The 21,361-nt window shown below is 35.8% G+C and overlaps 1 protein-coding gene across 1 annotated transcript; it reads left to right on the top strand.

Moving 5' to 3' along the window:
- The first annotated feature begins 7,835 nt into the window (after positions 1–7,835).
- LOC106105798 (organic cation transporter protein-like) lies at positions 7,836–19,050 on the top strand. The gene is made up of 7 exons (XM_013286246.1): positions 7,836–8,135; positions 13,595–13,802; positions 16,187–16,287; positions 16,444–16,598; positions 16,917–17,546; positions 17,747–17,928; positions 18,114–19,050. Exons 1-7 carry the CDS (start codon positions 7,969–7,971, stop codon positions 18,306–18,308), a joined length of 1,638 nt encoding a protein of 545 aa, XP_013141700.1. The 5' UTR covers positions 7,836–7,968; the 3' UTR covers positions 18,309–19,050.
- The last annotated feature ends 2,311 nt before the right edge of the window (positions 19,051–21,361 follow it).

The following is a 21,361-nucleotide window of genomic DNA, read 5'->3' as shown; positions in this document are numbered from 1 at the left end:
AATGGAAAGCGATCACTGCCAATAAACCTCCGCAATTGCAGATGCGTTGCCTACCCTTAATTGATTTCCCCTTCCTATGCGTCTCCTCCACCGTCAAATCCACTTTTCCTTTCTATCCTTTACTCTTAAGAAAAGGGTGGACAGGGAAAGGGCCATTAGGAACATTAGGCCTCCGGCACCACACTCATCAGTCGAAACGCGGAATTACTTCCACTTCACGCCTGTTTTCTGTGTGGTCGTGGTATTGCCGTGCGAGCCGGCCCGTTGGTGCTAAGATGTTTAAGCGGGCTCTACCACTGTTAAACGGTTAGGTTAGAAAAGTTTGTTATAATTTACAATTTCAACTGCATTCCACTGTATACAAAACAAAAAAAATAATTTTTTATCTCTGAATTTCATGAGAACAATGAAACTGGGTTACGGTTACTGAAGAAAACTTTTATCTCTACCTTGTGATAAAAACATAATTTAACTCGGAAGTAATACGTCCTTACATGGCTATTTAATTAATATTTTTAATTAGTGCTCGGCATGTTGTAGTGGTTCTGCGACAATTTGTTATAATAGATTCTACCTCCATCATACCCTGAAGGTAGAGGTAGGTCAGAGATTACACAAAATATATTTACATATTTTGTCAAGCTCTTGACTTGACCACGACTGTGACCCACCATGGACGACAAAGCTGGATCCGCCCTTGGGTAGCGGACGGAATACTCTCATCTCTGTCATGGTAAAGAAGGCGTCATAGAAGCCACACCCTTGGCGCTAGTAGAACCCAACAATGCGCAGTAGGCCAATTGGATTGGAATATGTTGCCGGCATCAGTTTTCCCGTCCAAATATGACGTGGGGGCCTTCAAAAGGAGAGTGAACAGCTACCTATTAAGCTAGCTCGAACCATCTTTCGACTGCATCGTCACCTCCTTCAGGTTAGATCGTGGCCAAGCGCTAGCTTAAAAAATAATAAAAAAAAAAATTCAAAAGTAAACCAAAGTAACTATTAGAACTTAGACCAATCGGCGATCCCTTGCTCCAAATTGGACTGTAAATATATAAATATATTTTTAATTGAAAATAACTTTGAATTTCTCCACATTAAGGGTGTCCGCATTAATTTTCAAGTTAATACGTTTGCGCTATATCTTTAAAAAGGGGTCTACAATTTCGCTTTACCTATTGGGTAAACTGATTAAAGGAATTCGGCGTACTTGACGTGACGTTTATAGCTGAGTGTTAGAGGTGACGCCCAAAGGCTTTCTAAAGCTGTGGGTTGCCCTGAGGGAGGCGCGCGCAGTCTGTCACTAGCTGGCGCACGGGCAACTGTCATAGGCCGTAGCTAGATAGCCGCGAAAACATATAAAAATAAATATATTTTTCAAAGTATACACGTGTTAAAATAAAGTTTGTAATAGAAGTCATGTCTAGTGATAAAGGTAAGGATGTAGGGCCAGTGGAACCGGACTCTATTCTGCGGCAACTGGGCCAGGCTGGACGATTCCACGTGCAGGTATATGTGATGGTCGCACTCGCCGCCTTCCAGGTGGGACTGCTGCATACCACATATATCTTCTTAGCGGCAGACGTTCCTTACAGGTGAGCTTAAATGATTCATTTCCAAACTGAAATACCGAGGCGATATTAAACCATGATTTGTAAAAGTAGAAACCGCAAATGCGTTGCCTGTCTAATAATCTTCGTCTAGAAGTTTAGAATGTTTATGGCGAGAATAGGAATTAAATAACACTTCAATATTCAAATTCACTTTAGCAATATTATCTGCCCAACTCTCAAACCTAAACGACGCTTGTTAAATCCAATGGAAACCTGATTAGATTTTTTTTAATATCCTAGAACTTAAATATTATTATAAAAAGAAAAGATTTTTATTTATGAACGTATTCAAATAAAAGAAAAACTACTGGGCCGATTTCAAAAAAACATTTTTATTTTATTTAATTTCACGCGGTTGAAGTCGCGAGCAACATGTATCTTTAATAAATAGCTTTGCATAACATATTCCTTTTATTTTTATAACGAAATGGTTCAGGTAAAAATGCATTAAGTAAAACTAACGTACGCAAGTTTTATTTAGTTCTTTTCTTTGGTCGTTCTAAATTCGTTGCAACGTAATTCATACGATTGCCTGGAATGTGTTTCGAAACACACGAGCACTTAGACTATCAGTTGACCAGTTGTAGGAAACAGGACATTTAATCAAGTGTACTAAGGAAATAACCTAAATTTTAGACACGTTGAAAAGCTTATGAAAATATCAAAGATCACGTCTAATATATTTCGAAACTTGCTGTCGCCCGTAAACTTCGTTCGCACAAATTTGGACTACCCGTTACGCCATTTTAACAGCGCGGAATTAAAAAAAAAAGTTTCCTATAATATGCACGTCTATGTCAGCTAACCTTCAGTGAAAGTCTGGTCAAAATCGGCCCAGCCGTTTCGGAGATTGTCTGGAACAAACGCTGTTTGCGGACAGACAGACAGAAATACATAATCTTCCCGAAATCTGGAATTTTTCTTTTAATATTACAAACAGATTCCAATTTTATTATATGTATATATAGATGTCAATTAATGTGTTTTTAGAGCATAACTAGCTGTTCCCATGCGACTTCATCCGCAAAAAATTAAGAAAATTTTATTTTGTTGTTTACAACAAATGTTTGATACAAATAAATGTTTACAATAAAATAAAATTTGCACAATGTCATGCGGATCAAGCCGCACGGGAACAGCTAGTAGTATAGATATAGATAAAAGTCAAAATATCTAGTCTACCAACGTAATTACGGCTTGATTGTTTAATTTAAAAACTTAACATAGTTTAACTGACAAGAGTTCGATAGTGTGTTCAACCTATGCAGTTTTCCTGTTCAAACTTTCACTTAATTGATTTTAAAGTTTTGCAATACGCCGGTTCAGATCTTTGAAAGGTTTTTATTTTACTTACAATTATCTCTGCCCGTTAGTACGTCTGTTCCAGTCATTCAGTCCCCTTAGTACAGCTTTAGTATGATAATCAGTAAGAGAGACTAAATGGTTACTATTCTGGGGCACTTAAATTATTTTATTATCATTATTACGTATAGTTCTATTGGTTATAGATGTCATTTGTTTAGATAATTATTTTTTGCACTATCGATGTTTGTTTTATGACCTCTGTATAACTTTGGGACCGCACCTCCGTCAATACCAGGTCAAGGTGAAGATTGAGAGTAATGGGTTTTTATCAAATTCTATGTCGGCATTTCAATTGTTCAAAACGACCTCAGTGTATCTGGAGAAAGGCTAAATAACAGAATCTATTAAATAATTCAATAATTATTAATACTAGAGCACAAACATGAAGTGTAATTATCTTGAGAAATTGAGAAGCAAAAGGTTAGCGTGGTATGAACATGTTATGCGACGAAATGATGGGGACATAAACCAAAAAGTGTTAAGATTGAATGTGGTAGCTACAAAGGAAGAGGAAGACCGAAGAAAGTATGGATGGATTGTGTGAAAGAGGATATGCTTAAGAAAGGAGTGTATTCAGATATGACGGCTGATAGAGATGTATGGAAGAGCAGCACATACTGTGCCGAACCTCCGTAAGGGCAAGTGGATGATGAGGATGAAACATGAAGTGTGAAGTGAGCGGGTCTACAGTCTTAACTAAACTATTGGACACTGTGTGCGATTGTCGATTGTTTCGCAGTCAATTCAACTGTTATATGCACAACTAAAAAGCTAGTAGTCTGCTCACCTCCATTTATATGGAGCTTATGTTCATAGGAATCAAAGTAAGACTAAACGGTTGTGCGACAGGTTAGTTTCAGTTGTAAAAATAATAATAAGCCCTAAACGTAATAAGCATTTGTCTCTGACGTCCAAAGAGTGTGATTAGAGTGTGATTTAATTTAAGGTATACTAGCTTTCGCCTGCGACTCTGTTTGCGTGGAATTGAAAAAAAAAACAATAGTAGCCTATGTATTATTCCAGACTATCCTCTACCGTTTCGTTTAGCCGTTTAGGCTATAACCTCTAACAAACATCCATCCATCCATCCATCTAAACTTTCGCATTTATAATATTAGTAAGATAGACAAGAAAAATATGTTATTTTCCGTTTACATAAAATATATGACAAGAGATGTGAAACTGTAGTAATACAGTTTTGTGTCAACAAGAGGTTATATCAAGAATTGAGATGTTCACGGTATAATGGTTAACTTGGCCATTGTCACTGCACAGTTTAAAATGTAATTTAAAGAAGGTTTTCATCCTAAATATTCGTGTAACCGAATACAATAACAAATATGATGTAATATGAGTACTTTTTGTAGTAAAACGTTTGTTCCAGTCATTTGAATCAAATTTGTGGTTGAACTTAGAAATGTTAGAGGAAGCAGGATTCAGAAGTAGACTAGGTTGAATGATTGGTCCAGTCACCCTTCTGTTGGACAACGAATCAATTAATAGGAACAACATTGTACCACAAACTCCTTTAAACTTATGAAAGTGTAGCGCTGTTATAACGGTTAGTGTTTAAAATACTTAGAGCATGCCCACACCTTTGACAAAATCGCACAGCTGTTTAGTCTGGCTTTAATTCATATAAGTTTATATGGAGGTGTAGATGTTTAGTTGTGCAACTAAACAGTTGAATTGGCTGCGAAACAATCGACAATCGCACAACCGTGGTAGTGCCCGCTTTAACATCTTAGCACGAATGGGCCGGCACGCCCGGTGTAATACCACGACCACACAGAAGATAGGCGTGAAATGGAAGCAATTCCGTGTTTCGTCTGATGAGTGTGGTGCCGGAGGCCTAATTTAAGTCCCTTTCTCTTTCCCACCCTTTTCTTATAAAGAGAGGTTGGAAAGAGGAAGTGGATTTGACGGTGGAGGAAAAGCATAGGAAGGGGAAATATCCTCTTTATGTGCGTCTCCTCCTCCATCGTATAAGGGTAGGCAATGCATCTGCAATTGCGGATGTCTATGGGCAGCGGTCGCTTCGCCATTTTGGCGGTTTCAGATGGCCGCTTGCTCGTTAGCCACCTCATGTTATAAAAAAAAAAAACCGTAGTGTGCTAGTTTAGTCAAAGACTTGCGCTCGCGCTAACACGCGACAACTTTGTCTATTCCACACTAATGTAAGCTTGTGTTATTTCGTAATACAATTTGTAATGTACGAGTAGTTACATAACCAAGAGATGTTAGACGTGGTAATGGCGATGCTCTTGGCATTTAGACGTCTGTGAAAGGGATGCGGGATAATTGTAGCAATTGCATGTCTATTGCAGATAATTGAGATGCACACTGCAGTGTGGTAATTGATTAATCGAATTTATAGAAGTGGGCGCGAAACGAATGCTAACAAAACGTGTAGGTTTTGTTAGATAAGTGTTTGTAGACATGATCTTTGTTTCAGAGAGCCTTGAAGAAAGATTTTAACCACAATCTATACTTTTATAATAAAGCGTAAACACATACTTCTTTGTTGCCTAAGATGTCAGCAAATACAGCATATTTTTGAATAATTAATTTTTTAATAAAAAGCCCTACACTTACGTCACGCTTTAGGCTAAATATTTTCACGCCATTAAACTTAGGGGCTACAAATTTTGGATAAAAACCCTAATATAGCTAGTTAAGTATATTTAGTAACGATCGCTTAGACCCACTTCTGCTAATTGACAAATAAAGTCATGGTGATTTATTTTCTGTTGATTTCTATTTAGGTCAAGGCGTTTGTTATAATTTAGATAGATAATAGGTTTCATTATTTGTTTAGACCATTCCCTCACGTAGCATTGCATAAAGCAATCATATTTTAATCGTTATTCTGTAACGTTTAATTGCATTCCAGTGTAAGTAGGGTCATTTCCATTTTTATGTTACAATAAAACTTTATCTACCTTCAGTGTATTTTGAATTACGTACATTCACAGAACAGAGATATTTTTATATTATAACGCCTTGATGTATACACAGTAAAATGCCGAATGACTAATATTGCTATTATTTTTTCAAAGGTGTTTAGTTTAGTAACAGTTTTATGTGGGACTTTTAAATTATTTTTATGGTCAACTCGCATTTCCTCGAAACGATTATGACAATTTTTCAAAGATGAAATGGTCAGATACGATATTGTTTATAATAAAACTAGTTTTCGCCCGCGACTCCGTCCGCGTGGTATTAAATAAAAATAAAAGTGACTAGCCTATCTTTCATATTATCCTCTACATCTACACCAAATTTCATCGAAATCCATTCAACCGTTAAGGCAACAAATTCAAACAGACATCCATCCATCTAAACTTTCGCATTTATAATATTAGTATGTTGTAAGTAAAACCGCCTAAAGTATGTATCTACATCTAAATAGAATTAATTCAGACTGGACCCTGTAGAATGTTTATTTACGACATCTCTCGCAGGTCGCGGAAAACCCTGGACAAGCGGTGTCAATGTCGACGCGAAACCATTCAGAAGGTCGAATTGTTATCCTTTTGTGTGAATATTGATTATGTCTTCGTTTCCGGTTTTTATTTGATATTTCTTGAGCATTAAATACATTGTAATAATAAGAGTTATTCTTGTAAAGGTTACTTGGACTCTAACAATTTGCATTAGACATTTAGAGCGTGCATTTTGACCAAACTACCACATAACTGTTTAGTCTCGCTTTGTTTCCTATGAGCTTATATGGAGGTGCGCACACTCGATTTTTAGTTGTGCAACTAAACAGTTGAACAATCAACAATAATCGCACAATAGTTGTGCGATAAACTTAAAAAAAAAAAACAATATATATGTAGAGCAAAGCCTGGTACATAGTGAAAACAAAATTGCATATGTTCTACATAATTTTAAATACTAGCTGTTACTAATTAAAAAAATAATAAAAAATGTAGCCTATGTTATTTACAGATATTACCTTTCTAACGGTGACAGTATATATAAAATGAGCCCAGTAGTTTTTGAGTTCTTTTAATACACACAAAAATTCAAAAATCCAAATTTTTCCTCTTTATAATACGAGCTGTTGCCCGCGACTTCGTCCGCTTGGTATTAGAAAACATACGAACTACTTAAATTACAAAAAGCTACGTATCCCTCGGGAACCGGACATTTCTCTGGGATGAAGCTTATCTCATGTGTACTCCAGACTTTGTTTATATCTGTGCCAAATTTCAATAAGATATGTTAAACCGTTGCAGAATGATCGAGTGAACATTAAAAAACTAAATTAATAAATCCCACGGGAACCGTAACTATTCTCGGGATAAAAAGTAGCCTATGTGTTCTTCCAGACTATGCTCTAAACCTGTGCCAAATCTCATGGAGATCCGTTCAGCCGTTTAGGCTACAAACGCTAACAAACATCCATCCATCCATCCATTCATCCATCCATCCATCTAAACTTTCGCATTTATAATGTTAGTAAGATAGATATTAACTGTGCTTCTGTTATACATTTCATTTTAAAATATCGGTTTTCAAATAGACTAAATGTACACCTATAGACGCTAATTTATTTATGCAGGCTAATGTACATTTTTAACTTATCGTAAGGGACGTCCTTAGTGTTCGTTTAGTGATGCAAATGGCAGATAGACTTTCTTTCCTCATCGGAAAAATGTCGCGAGTGTTTGAGATCAGTTGTGCGGGCGCATTCCGCCGTCATACACGTTGCGAACATTATTTAAGTGTTTAAACAATTTATTAAATTAAAAACTTAATTATTTTCTTATAAATAATCCGTAAATACAAAAATCCGACGTTACATTTTTTATAATTCGTATTGTGATTAATTTTTAAACATTGTTTTTGTATTTTAATTGTAAAAATATTTTTAAACCGATTTTTATTGTCCATAAACACGGTTTTTGTTATTTTGTGTATTCAATAATCGTTGAAAACACCTTATATAAGGTGATGCTAACAGTGCCGGTTGTGTGATATGTGTGAGAAATCGCCGGTTGCCATGGATACCGACCGGCTGATGCACGAGCTAGGCCAGTTCCGAAAGTTCCATCTTCTCAATTACTTCCTCCTGGCCCTGCCTGCATTCGCCGCCGCCCACTATGCTATCAATTACGTCTTTCTTGCCGCTGATGTTCCTTACAGGTAGAGGAAAATATATATGTCAAGATGTAAATTTTTTATTTCTAAATTAAAATGGCTTATTTCATGAACTGATATTATCCATTCTGCGTCTATGTGTATCATAGTTTTTGCGCGCGACTACGTCCGCGTTGGAAAAAAACAAAAGTGAGTGGCCTATGTGTTTTTCCAAACTATCCTCTACATCTATACCAAATTTCATCGAAATCCGTTCACTAGTTTAGGAGACAAACTCTAAAAAAACATCCATCCTTCTAAACTTTCGCATTTATAATATAAGTATGATGTATGGATTTAAATTTGTATTACATTCTTGCATAAATTCAAACTTTGTATAGCAATTTACGGTACATAGAAATCTGCATTAAGACTACGTTAAAGAATTTTTAAGAAACCATTAAACTATGTGTCAGGACTAGTTGCAGTCTCCGGTAATTAGTTTATAGAGACGGGAACTATTGCGAAGAGTTACGCACATCCTCATTTACTACGCATGCGATATACTGCTCTAAGAAATGCGACACGAATACACATCCTGCAAAATTGTGGCGTGTTGTGGAACGGTCTGTCCTCGGCGGTATTTCCAAATCAATACGACTTAGGGTCCTCCAAGAATCGAGCCTATCATTTCGTCAAAGGCCGGCAACGCATCTGTAGTTCCTCTGGTTGCGGATGTCTATGGGCGTCGTTGACCACCTTGGTGTTCACGCCGCTCGTTTGCCCCCCTTTTATTATATAAAAAAAAAACCGTTGTTTACAGCATCAAAGGAACTGTTTAGTGGTTTAACAGTGGTAGTGCCCGCTTTAACATCTTAGCATGATTGGGCCGGCACGCCCGGTGTAATACCACGACCACACAGAAGACAGGCGTCAAATGGAAGCAATTCCGTGTTTCGTCTGATGAGTGTGGTGCCGGAGGCCTAATTTAAGTCCTTTTCACTTTATCACCCTTTTCTTATAAGGAGAGGTTGGAAAGGGGAAGTGAATTTGACAGTAGAGGAGATGCATAGGAAGGGGAAATATCCTCTTCTCCTCCTCCGTCGTATAAAGGTAGGCAACGCATCTACAATTGAGGATGTCTATGGGCTGCGGTCGCTTCGCCATTTTGGCGATTTCAGGTGGCCGCTTGCTCGTTTGCCACCTTATGTTATAAAAAAAAAACTGACAAATTTACTAGAAGTATTTGTAACAGACTAGCTGATACTCGAGATTTCGTCTGCGTAGAATAGACAAATAAAGTTTTAAAGTGTCCTATTTCACTCAGCTTTTTAAAGGAATTGAAATTGGTCCCGTAGTTTTTGAGTTATTTCAGTATTAGGATAGAGACAGTTTAGATTTCTTTTTATACTTTTAACAGTATAGAATAATGTAGATAGTTACAGATTCCATTTTTGAGAGCGATGTTGGTTTTTGCGACACCAACCAACCAACTGACGTCCAATAGAATATGCATATTTTTACATTCCGCAATCATCTCAAGGCATGAATTTAAAAACAAAATACTCGTTTCGGTCTACATTCTAATATAATATTTTGATTTTACCTTAATGTGTCTTACGTAATCTTATTGAGTGGATTTTATTATGTAGGAGAGTGACGTACGAATACTTTATTCGAGTGGGCATCAAGTTTTCTCCATAGGCTTTGATTTCTTTAAACATTTCATAGTTGGTAAAGAGTAGAGAGAGAGAGAGAGATCTTGTTCATTAGATCATCTCAGCTTTATCTAACTCCTCATAGAAGACAGAGAAAGCAATAGCTTTACGAATTAAGGGAGATTATAAGGTTTTCAAAGGATCAAAAATTTTGCTATGGTTGGTATAATGGTCGTGACACAATGTAAATATGACATACCAGCTCTGGTTGAATAATTCTTCTTTCTTCTTGCAGCAATATTCTGGCCAAGATCTAACCATATCTTACTAATACTATAAATACTAAAGTTTAGTTAGATATAAACTTTTAATATGTCTTATGATTGCCGTTTTTTTGGCAATTCAACAGATAAATATTAATAAAACGTGAATCATTCAAGAATGAAAATATTAAAATTATTTTTTTTATTTGACGATAAACCATTTTTGGTATTTAAAATTCAATGTATTTAGACTATTTATATGTTGAATTAGTTAGTTAATATAAATTATTTTACTATCTTACTAATATTGTAAGTTTAGATGGATGGATGTTTGTTACAGCTTGTAGACTAAACGGCTTAACGGATTTCTTTGAAATTTGGCATAGATATAGAGGATAGTCTGGAAGAACACATAGGCTACTTGTTTTGTTTTTTTTTTTAATCCCGCGCGGACAAAGTCGCGAGCGAAAACTAGTCTAATAATGTAATAATGACATCGAGGGGCGCGTGTGTTATCTCCGTGCATCGAACCTTCTAGAAGAGAAACCATTTGACATTAGAAGAGAGTTTTGCGATAAACTTTCCTAAAGATAAAGTTAATTAAATCAGAATTCAATTATTATATAATTTATTTGTATTTTATTTATATGTCGTAACATTTCTTTACAAACTTGCTTCACTAACTGAAGTAAATTTGTTGGTGCCAAAAATGTTAGACCTAAGTAATTCTATTCGTAATTTTTTACGGTAATTTATTAAAAAGGCCCTATAATATGTAATTAATTGATTGACAAGATCTGATTGCGCATTTAATTTTTTTAAATTTCGAAACTGATAAGTTTGTCAATTCGCACAATTTGCTACAGGAGTACAAATTATCGCTTCAACAACAACGATAATTGAAACACTAAATTCTACAAAGGAAGGAAGTAATAATTATTAATTTATAACCTCTTTGTGTATTTATAACTTAATTTACTTCATTGAATAACTTAATTATCTTAATGTAATGATAAATGTCTTGTGTCGAACATAACCTATCATTGAAGACGTTTGTTCGAGAACTTTGAACTCTGTCCTTTTGCATAATAGATGCTTTTACCTCATTTTTGTTATTTATTTTTATAACGACTTATTAACATTTAATAAGAATGTGTTTCTTTGACCTCAGATCTTCAGAGGTAATGAAAACTAACTAATAATAATTCTTTACCTACTAAATTCAATTTGTTACCTTATAAGACATCGACCTTAACATCGTTGTCAAGTTTTCCTCGTCTAGTGTGTGTATTAATTGCTATTTTTAATCGATTTGCTATAATTTTAACTTATCTGAACATTCAAATGTCAATTAAAAATCTTGATTCATCTTTTCGAATGCGATGAAGATGTCTCAAAACTAATTAAACTAAATTAAAAGGTGTGTAGTGTGGATTTTTACATCGACACACCTTTGTTCATCTAAAAAAACTAACGTGATGTTATCTCCGTAATATAATCATTGAAGATTTTCAACTGTCAGAATAATATTTGATTTAAAACGGGTTTTCCTTGTTGTAAATATTTTTTGCTCCTTCACATGTAGATAACAAAAAATTTAATTTAACAACCGGATGTCTACACAACTGTTAACGCTAATTCCACTGACATAATGGAATACTACTGTCTCTGTTTGTCCAATGATTATGAGAGGGACGACAACATGTTTGATACATGTGTTACAACAGTGGAAACTCATTGTCAACACATTTGCATGTTCACAGACGGACAATACATAATTTCCAAGTAATAGTTAACTATGATATGATCACATAATTGTTGCCTTGTTTACAGAGTTTTTAAGGTAATACAAGACATAGCGGGATAGATTCTCTATCTTTAAATTGCCTAGTTTATTTATTATAAGTTGGCAAACGAGCAAGCGGCAACCTGGATTAACAGAAATAGCGAAGCGACCGTTGGCTACCCTTAAATGACGGAGGAAAGACGCACAGAAAGAGGACATTTTTTCTTCCTACTCCAGGAAATGCCAGTGGTAGGCGTGAATTTTAGTCACTGAGAGACTCTTTTCGCGTTGATTTAGTATACAAAAATCTATATTGACTCTGAGTACAATTTTAAAATTATTCTAAAGCATGATCAAAATACTTTTTAGGTGACTTAAAATTATCCATTTTAAAATGCATTCAACGCAATTTATTTGCACGGCCAATTACGTTCCAGACATGCCTGATGACGTCATCACGTCTTTTGTCATCCAATCACTATGGATGTGGCGAACCCGAACGAATTATATGAAGTTTTCCACTTACGTTGTTGCTCGCGAGTTTCTGTTGCACAGACCTGCATAATACCTTGTAGAAACCTGCATAAACCTCTCTATCTTTATGTAATGAAACATAATTGAAAATATGTTTTTAAACTTAAGACCAAAGGTTTTGGTACAGCAAATAACATTTGTTATACGTATGGACTGGCTCCTGGTGTACCACGATCACATAGAAGACGCCAAGTGGAAGCATTAGTCTGTGCTTTACGTCTAATGGCTATTCATATGTTAAATTGTTCGTAAATAGTCAACATGGTTTGCCGTGAGCCCGGCTGAGGCTGCGGCAGCCGATGTCATTGTGTCGACAGGAAGCGCAGGCAATTATTGAGTAGTAAGGTTGCTATAAAGTACAGGCGGAGCGATTAGCGGAAAGAAAAATTTAAAATATTGTCAATTTACATTAGAGTTAATTTTGTTTTCATTTATTCTTAGAATAATGTAAGTTTTTACTACATTTTATTACCTTATCGTGTCTAAGAGTAGTTAGGTCATTTATTCTTTTTACATTGACTGATAATGTGAAAATATCTCGGTTAAATTAACATTTAGACTTTCAAAATAGTTCTATTAAATAGATTACAAATGACTGTATATAGTCGCCAAAATCATTCAAAACTCTGATTCTCTGAATTCTATGGTTATGTCCGCTACCACGTCCGCTGCGCTTGTGATGGCGTCGTGGCCTTGATTGACGCCGGAAGATGGCGACTTTATGTGAACTGTTTTATAAACTGCTTATTACACTGATTATAGGCCTAATGTTGCTGTACTGATACGTTGCAACTAAAATCAAATGATAAGATGGTTCCGTTTATTAAAAGTACCAAAAATTTTCTAAAGATCGTTTTAGAATGAAGATTAATACTCGTAACAGTTTATGTTTGTTTGCAATATATTATGTCTGTGTGTAATCTATAATAATTTGATTAAAAACGACAAAAGAAACCTTACGTTGGTCAGGAGCAGAATTTAAAATGACCCCTCATTACATAAAAGTCAGACCCACGGGGGACTCAATGCAACTCTACGACTATCATCCTGTCAGTATGTCAATATTTTCTTATATTAAAAGGAGACAAATGAACAAGCGGCTACTTAAAAAACACCAATATAGTAAAGCGACCACTGTATATAAAAAACACAATTGTACCTTTTATCTTTCTCCTCCAGCACGCACACACATCAGAATTTAATAAATTGCTACAATTTGACGCCTATTATTTATTGTATAGATGTTGCGTCCACTATTACAGTCTATGAAAACATTGTTACCAGATGCGTGGTGCCGGAGTGTGAAGCCTTCAACAGTAGTGACTACAGCCCGGCGTGGCTGGCGAGTGCGTTGCCAGCGGGCAGGCATCAGCGATGCTTCAGCCGCGCACCGCTTGACGACCAAGTGCCCTGCAACGACGCCGCCTTCTCCGAGGAGTTGCGCTCCTGTGACCAATGGCTATACGCCAGCAAGAATACTATCGTTGCCGAGGTATGACTTAGTAATTACATTTGTAAAGACTAAAGTTTTCACAGCTGCTCGAATTTACTTTTGTTATTATAAAATTGTTCTTTTTTTAATATGGTTGCAACTAGTAGAGAACTGATTGCTTTTTGTTTCAAGCAGAGAGACTGTCAATAGTTATTTTGCCATTATAATTTACATGTTTTAAAATGGTTAAATAGTAACAGTCCTAATATATTTCGAGTATTATTTTCACGTGTTATTTGATATTCTGACGAAACGCATCATTAGATACTCTGCGCTTGACGGACAGCCTCGACACAAAAAGTGACACCAAATTGTTCAAAGTAACACACTTTTATTTTCCTTTAGTGAGAGCGCGTGCACACATTTGAATAGACTATCGCACAACTGTTTTGTAGCGCTTTGATTCCTATGAGTTTATACGGATTTAAGTTGTACATATCGTTTGAATGAGTTGCAAAACAATCGACAATCGCATAAAAAAAAAGTATGACGTGAGTAAGCCGTTAAATAATCTTACTAATCTTACTTCTTACTATCTTACTAATATTATAAATGCGAAAGTTTAGATGGATGGATGGATGTTTGTTAGCGTTTGTAGCCTAAACGGCTGAACGGATCTCCATGAAATTTGGCACACGTTTAGAGTATAGTCTGGAAGAACACAGAGGCTACTTTTTATCCCGGGATAAGTTACGGTTCCCGTGGGATTCATTAATTTAGTTTTTTAATGTTTACTCGATCATTCTGCAACAGTTCAATATATCTTATTGAAATTTCGCACAGATATAAAACAAAGTCTGGAGTATACATGAGATAAGCTTCATCCCCGAGGTGTCCGGTACCCGAGGGATACGTAGCTTTTTGTTATTTATATAATTCGTATGTTTTCTAATACCACGCAGACGAAGTCGCGGGCAACAGCTCGTTAATTATAATCGCATAATAGTTGTGCGATTGGTTAGTCAAAGGTGTGTCCGCTTTAATCGAGATTCAAAATTAAGCAAGATACATAGTGTGTTATTTATAATACTTCTGTTTTTAAATGCTCAGACATTGATTACTAAGGGAGACCTCTATTATATATTTACCTCCACCGACCAATAACTCTGAGTGTTAAATTGAAATTGCCGTACTGTAGTTTACTCATTACAAACCATAAATCTTTCCTCTTTATTACTTTATCACTATTATTATGTATTAGATTACATACTTACATTAACAATGCTTAAAATGTGTCAATACTTGCATTATGTCAATATTTATTACGTTTATCACACTTTGTAATGTTAACTATTGTACGTATTTAAATAATTTATTATAATACTTATATATCTACAATTCAATAGTAATTGTATTATTTTTATTAACAAATTAGCTAAAATTAGCATCCGCATGAAACTATTTTATTATTTACATGTGTCAAATTATCAATTGCAAATGTCAAAATGACATGACGATGACAACCTTGCTTCCTTGATGTTGGCAGCAACTTATGGTCTCTTTCCTACATTAGGCTTTTTATCTAAAATATATACCCCCTAAGTTTAATGACGTGAAAATATATATCTTAAAGCGTGACGTTAGTGTGGGGCTTTTTATTAGAAAAAGAAATATTCAAAATATGCTGTAATTGCTGACATCTTAGGCCACAAAGAAGTGTGTGTTTACGCTTTATTATAATAGTATAGAAGTATAGATTTATAAAGGTTATTGCTCACTATAACTATAGCGGGTTGGTATTGGGTAATTCGGCTACAACATTAAAAGGTTTGAACATTATGTTGCTTCTAATGAAATTAAACGACTAAGTACTTACTCTTGCATAACTTTTTAGTATCCTTTTACGACGAAACCTGTTAGCAATTAACAGTATTAACGATCAAGGACCTATGCCAGCAAACGCTGTTTAGTTTTACCTTAATAATCTGTATATTTCTCTTGATATACGTAATTTTATTAATGTCTTTCTGCTTCTGAGATGTTAAACGTAATTGCTTTCGTGTATACCGGCGTTAGAGTAGGGCGATCAGCCAGGGCGCCAACAATGGGCGCCACGGGCGACATAAGTGGGCGCCTTTCTTTTCGTAAGCGTTTGTATTAGTGTTAAAGGGCACCGTAGTTATCTATCTCTTCGGCGTTGGGTTGCTATAATTTTTATTATGCCTTTATAATGGACATGTAAAGTTGTATCCTTGTCCATTCTTTTTGCGTGACATTTATTCATAAATTCCATATTCCCAAGATTGTTTCCATTTATTAATATTCATTTCGGTTTTATGCATTTTGTTTCATACATGTGAACATTTTTTCCATGGCTTGTTACTGGCTTAATTTGTTTTTATATACTTTAAACGTACGTATGTTTTTTAATAATTTTTTTTCAGTTCAATCTCGCCTGCCAGGAATGGAAGCGCACCCTGGTGGGGACAATCCACAACATAGGCATGCTTGTCTCTCTTCCCATTCTTGGATACATATCTGATCGGTTAGTTAACGTAACATGTAGTCAAAACTACCAATGATCCTTAAAACGGGATTGTTTGACCTTGAGGTCCACGGAAGGTCATTTTACCGAGTTTGTTGTTATGAATTTTTGTTTCTTAACTTTGATAGGCAATAAGCAATGCTTTTTTATTTCTAGTTGGGGCCGCAAGAGGGCGCTGGTGCTGAGTTGCACTCTGGTTGGTGCCATTGGGTCTCTGAAGGCTTTCTCAGTGTCCTACGAGATGTACGTGATTGTGGAGTTCCTGGAGACAGTCGCTGGCGCCAGTGCTTTCCCCGCTGCTTACATATTGAGTAAATATTAAATATCTCGAGTACCTTTTTACTTCAACTTTTTCTTGATTTATTTGAAGCTTTAAGATTTACAATTTTACGGTAATTAAGCTAATAATAAAAGGACAATTTTTAAGATTGTTTTGATTGTTTGAATTAAAAGTACAAGCAATAAAAGTAGCGAGAATGTCCATTCGAAGAAGGAGTTATAAAATCATTCTATTTATTTCTTTTTATCAGACAACCAGATAATGTGTTCGGACTCACCTGCTGCGCGTTTAAAACAGCATCGAGATTTCTTAGAATATAACGATGCATGTTTTTTTGTTTGTTTTTCAGCGATCGAGCTCTTGGGTCAAGACAAGCGAGTTCTCACCACTGCATTCCTTGGTATTCTTTTAGTACTAGGAGGTCTGAGTTTCGCTTTACTAGCGAAAACATTCCAGTATTGGCGCACATTCATACTGGTCGTTTATCCGCCTTCTTTGCTCTTCCTCTCCTATATTTACTTCTTGCCGGAGAGTATTCGCTGGCTGCTGTCGCAGAACAGAAAAGAAGAAGCAGTGGAGATAATAATGAAAGCTGCGAAGATGAATAACGTGACGTTATCAGATGAAACGATGCGACAATTGCAATCGGAACAGCAGATTAAGAGTCCAGAAGAGAAGAAAGAGGTGGAAGAGAAGGGACTTTGGATACAAGTGATGCAGTCTCCCATCATCATGACTCGTCTTGCTATTTGCTCTTGGTGGTGGATCACTTGCACCTTCGTGTTCTACGGGCTGGCCATAAACTCTGTGTCCCTAGCGGGGGACAAGTATACCAATTTCATGCTGGTGGTCAGCGTGGAGGTCATAGCGGTGGTTACCAACGCTCTGGTGTTGGACCGCATCGGCAGGAAGAAGACGCTGCTGGCCGCGTACGTGGTTTGCGGGATCTCTTGCGTGGCTATCACTTTTGTACCGAAAAGTGAGTATGGTATACGTGTTAGCTAACTCTTTGGTATTTATATAATAGGCTAGGTTACTCTATTATACTAAAATAGAAGCTTATGCTATTTTATTACTTCTGGAACTTGAAAATACTATGGAGTCGGACTACTGCACAGCCCCTTCATGTGACTATTTCCTATAATAGCGTTTTTTATTGAATGAATTGTTATGTTCCAGCGATGCCGTGGTTAGCGACGCTGTTATACTTGCTGGGAAAGATAGCGATCACGCAGGCGTTCAGCGGCATCTATATGTACACGTCGGAACTATTCCCGACGCACGCGCGTCACTCGCTGCTCGGCTTCTGTTCTATGGTCGGCCGCATCGGCTCCATTGTTGCACCACAGATGCCGCTACTGGTCAGTCAGATTAAATAAAGTAGATGGCGCTGTAGTTAAAATATAACCACAGTATTAAATAAATAAGCTCTCATACGATTTGATATTATAAAGAAATAAAGAACTTTTTGTGAAAAACATAGACTAAATATTTTTCTAGAAACATTTTCTCTATTGTTTATAGATAAAAATTTAATTTTTCCCAGGCGATCTACATAGATTGGCTGCCATCCGTCCTGTTCGGTGCTACAGCTCTGATCGCTGGTGGACTGATGCTTACCACTCCTGAGACCCTCAACACGAGGTTACCAGACACCATCCAGGAAGCAGAGCATATAGCGGCCGCGCCTCGCAACCAACCAGCCACTCAGACACAAGAAGTTGTGACATCACGCTGTTAAATGTGACGTCTTAAAACCTTTTGTGATTAAATTGTGATAAATGTGTAGCTAGTAAATACGATAATCTACCATGGTTGTCCTTAAAATAACATATTTTTTTAATATCTTAGGAAATATTAAAAATTTTAAATAGAGCCATCTCGTGACAATTTTTAGCACCAATTTGATCAAAATTGTTGCCTAACATCATTGCGAAAGCCGTTTTTTTGTGAATATTCACATAACGAGAGACATAGATATAGTGCAATAAACCCATAAAGCATAACATCAAAAAGAGCGTGGGATAAATCGGGAGGTCGAATCCAATGAATATGACGGCGATGTAAACTGAATCCAGCGCCAATAATAACATTTCATAATAGATTAAAGATGCATTTAAACTTGTGTTTACAGATTCTTTTTGAATGGATTCATTCCAACAATAAATCAAATGCTGAACAATGAATAATTTAATTTATGTTATAATCTCTATTTTCTTTTGAAGTTTGTTTCCGTTTCCTTTAAACAATTTCAGTTTTTCGTTGTTACTTTTAAGTGTATTTAATCTTTTATTTAAGTTTCTGATAACATTCCGACTAAATTAGAGTTAAATTAAGTGAAAAACGAAAGAAAAACGACATTAAGAACTTTTTTCACAACGTAACGTACATAATAATACACGCATGTACAGAGTCCAGAAAAGTTATGCAATAAATTTCTATTTACATAATTTATTAGTCAACTAAACTTAATATTTTTAAATTTATTTCAGTAACAATAAAAACTTAAATTAAGTAGCGTATATATTATTTGTAAATAAACTATTTAACCAGTATTTTAAAACTTTTCTTTTAATTGTTTATGTCCCCATTCACAAACAGCGAAGATATATAAGGTATATAAAAAGCGAGCCTACAATTTCCTAAAAGGCCGGCAACGCATCTGTAGATCCGGTGTTGCGGATGTCCATGGGCGTCGTCGACCACCTCGGTGTTCCCGCCGCTCGTTTGCTCACTTCTCTTATAAAAAAGACATATAAGATAACAGATAGGCTTCTCTCTCTCTCCGTTTTCTCACTCGTGTGGGTCGCGACCGCTTTTGACTATCTCTGGAGTATTTTTTACTTTGTGCGATTTTCGGGTAGATTCAGATCTTCTTTATCATATACAAAAGATACTTGTAGTTAAAAGATGGATACGTAGATAAAAGATTTATTAGTAGAAGATGTCATTGCTTCGTAGATTTATATAAACGGAAACAGCAATACGAATAAATTAGATTTCGCCATAGCCTTGAAAAGTGTTTAGAAATAAATCGTCGGAGCAAATCGTAATAGAATATTATCCAGACATTTCACAATATCGGTATGAATGGCAACGTATTTCTGTGGCTATCAAATGCGTTGCCCGCGACCCATATTCCCTGAACGCTTTAACCAAGAATATTGAACTAATTTTGATTCAGTTTGTGGATATTTGAACGTAATAAGGATGTATGGGTGTATTTTAAGAGCACGCACACTTTTGACTAAACTCTCGCACAACTGTTTAGTCGCGCTTTGATTCCTATGAGCTTATGTGGAGGTACACAAACTAGTCGATTTTTAGTTGTGCAACTAAATAGTTTAATTGGCTGCAAAACAATCGAAAATCGCACAAGAGTAGCGCGAAAGTGTAGTCAAAGGTGTGCGTCCAGTAATCGTAAAAAGGTCTTTATCATATTATGTGTGAGTTCTATATTTTTATGTCATTTAACATTGTGACTACAAAGAGAAATATAAATATGCCTTTAGTAATCTACGTTAAAAGGATGGATATAAAAGTAGCAGCTAGGGTTGGTTCACGTAGACCAGGAACGTAGAGCATAGCAGATGTAATGTACAAGCGAAATTAAGCTTTATACAATTGAAGCATGGTTTAATTTTACTCTGCCCTTTTTTATACATCGTTTTGACAAGAAAAAACGTGCAAAAGTAAAATTATATCGTCTCTCAATCTATGAAAGTTCAATTTAATTCGCGAAATATTCTAATAAAGCGTAAACACGGTCAGCATCCTAAAGTACCGATACAAAGTTCTAACCGGTAGAGAAAGAGTCAAGATATCTTACTAATATTATAAATGCGAAAGTTTAGATGGATGGATGGATGGATGGATGTTTATTAGCGTTTGTAGCCTAAACGGCTGAACGGATCTCCATGAAATTTGGCACAGGTTCCTGTGGGATTCATTAATTTAGTTTTTTAATATTTACTCGATCATTCTGCAACGGTTCAACATATCCTTTTGAAATTTGGCACAGATATAAAACAAAGTCTGGAGTACACATGGGATGAGGTTCATTCCCGAGATATGTCCGGTTCCCGAGGGATACGTAGCTTTTTGTTATTTATATAGTTCGTATGTTTTATAATACCACGCGGACGAAGTCGCGGGCAACAGCTCGTGGGCTATAATTTAAATATTTTATATCTAGAGTAGTAACTTTGCCTTTATTATAGTGTATAAACAACATACCATGAGGTTTCTATATCCTCATAGTATGGTAACCCTGACCAATGGTCGTAAAATTCAAAACGCGTTCCCGCCTTAGCCAGATTTACGCCGCGCGGTCGCCGGGACAGCCGCCTTGCTTACTGAATATTGAATACAAACATATCAAAACAATTTTAATATAATCAACGTAAATTATTAAGAGTGAAATATTTTAGTAGAACATTGTGTGGACTAAAGAGCGTCAAACATAATTTGAACATTGACTAAAATACTATTTACAAATATTCCAGTGTGTTTGATTTTTTTTATGATAAAAATATTGAAATAATAAGTCTGTGTGTCAGTTTTATATGAAGATACCAATAGTTGAAAGTGATGGGTGTCCTAGGAATTTATTAATTTCTTACAATTCATAATTTAATTGCGAACACTTGTATTTGGATATTTTTTGTGTACGTTTTGGAGCCTTTATATGTCTTTTAATTGAATAAAATAAATGGAATAAACACAGTGTATTAATAAACTTATTTACTTATTGTTAATACGGTAAACAAATAGCTATTGTGCAGTGTGTGCAAA

Source organism: Papilio polytes, unplaced genomic scaffold (genome assembly GCF_000836215.1).
Source record: "Papilio polytes unplaced genomic scaffold, Ppol_1.0 DF822733.1, whole genome shotgun sequence".
Taxonomy (NCBI): Eukaryota; Metazoa; Arthropoda; class Insecta; order Lepidoptera; family Papilionidae; genus Papilio; species Papilio polytes.
Note: the sequence above shows the minus strand (reverse complement) of the source record. Positions and strands in the feature narration are given on the sequence as shown.

Excerpts from the sequence above, each read along its gene's own strand:
- LOC106105798 (XM_013286246.1), top strand. The coding sequence starts at position 7,969 with ATGTGTGAGAAATCGCCGGTTGCCATGGATACCGACCGGCTGATGCAC. Across the intron at positions 16,599-16,916 it reads CCCCGCTGCTTACATATTGA|CGATCGAGCTCTTGGGTCAA; the intron begins GTAAATATTAAA and ends TTTGTTTTTCAG. Across the intron at positions 17,929-18,113 it reads CACCACAGATGCCGCTACTG|GCGATCTACATAGATTGGCT; the intron begins GTCAGTCAGATT and ends AATTTTTCCCAG.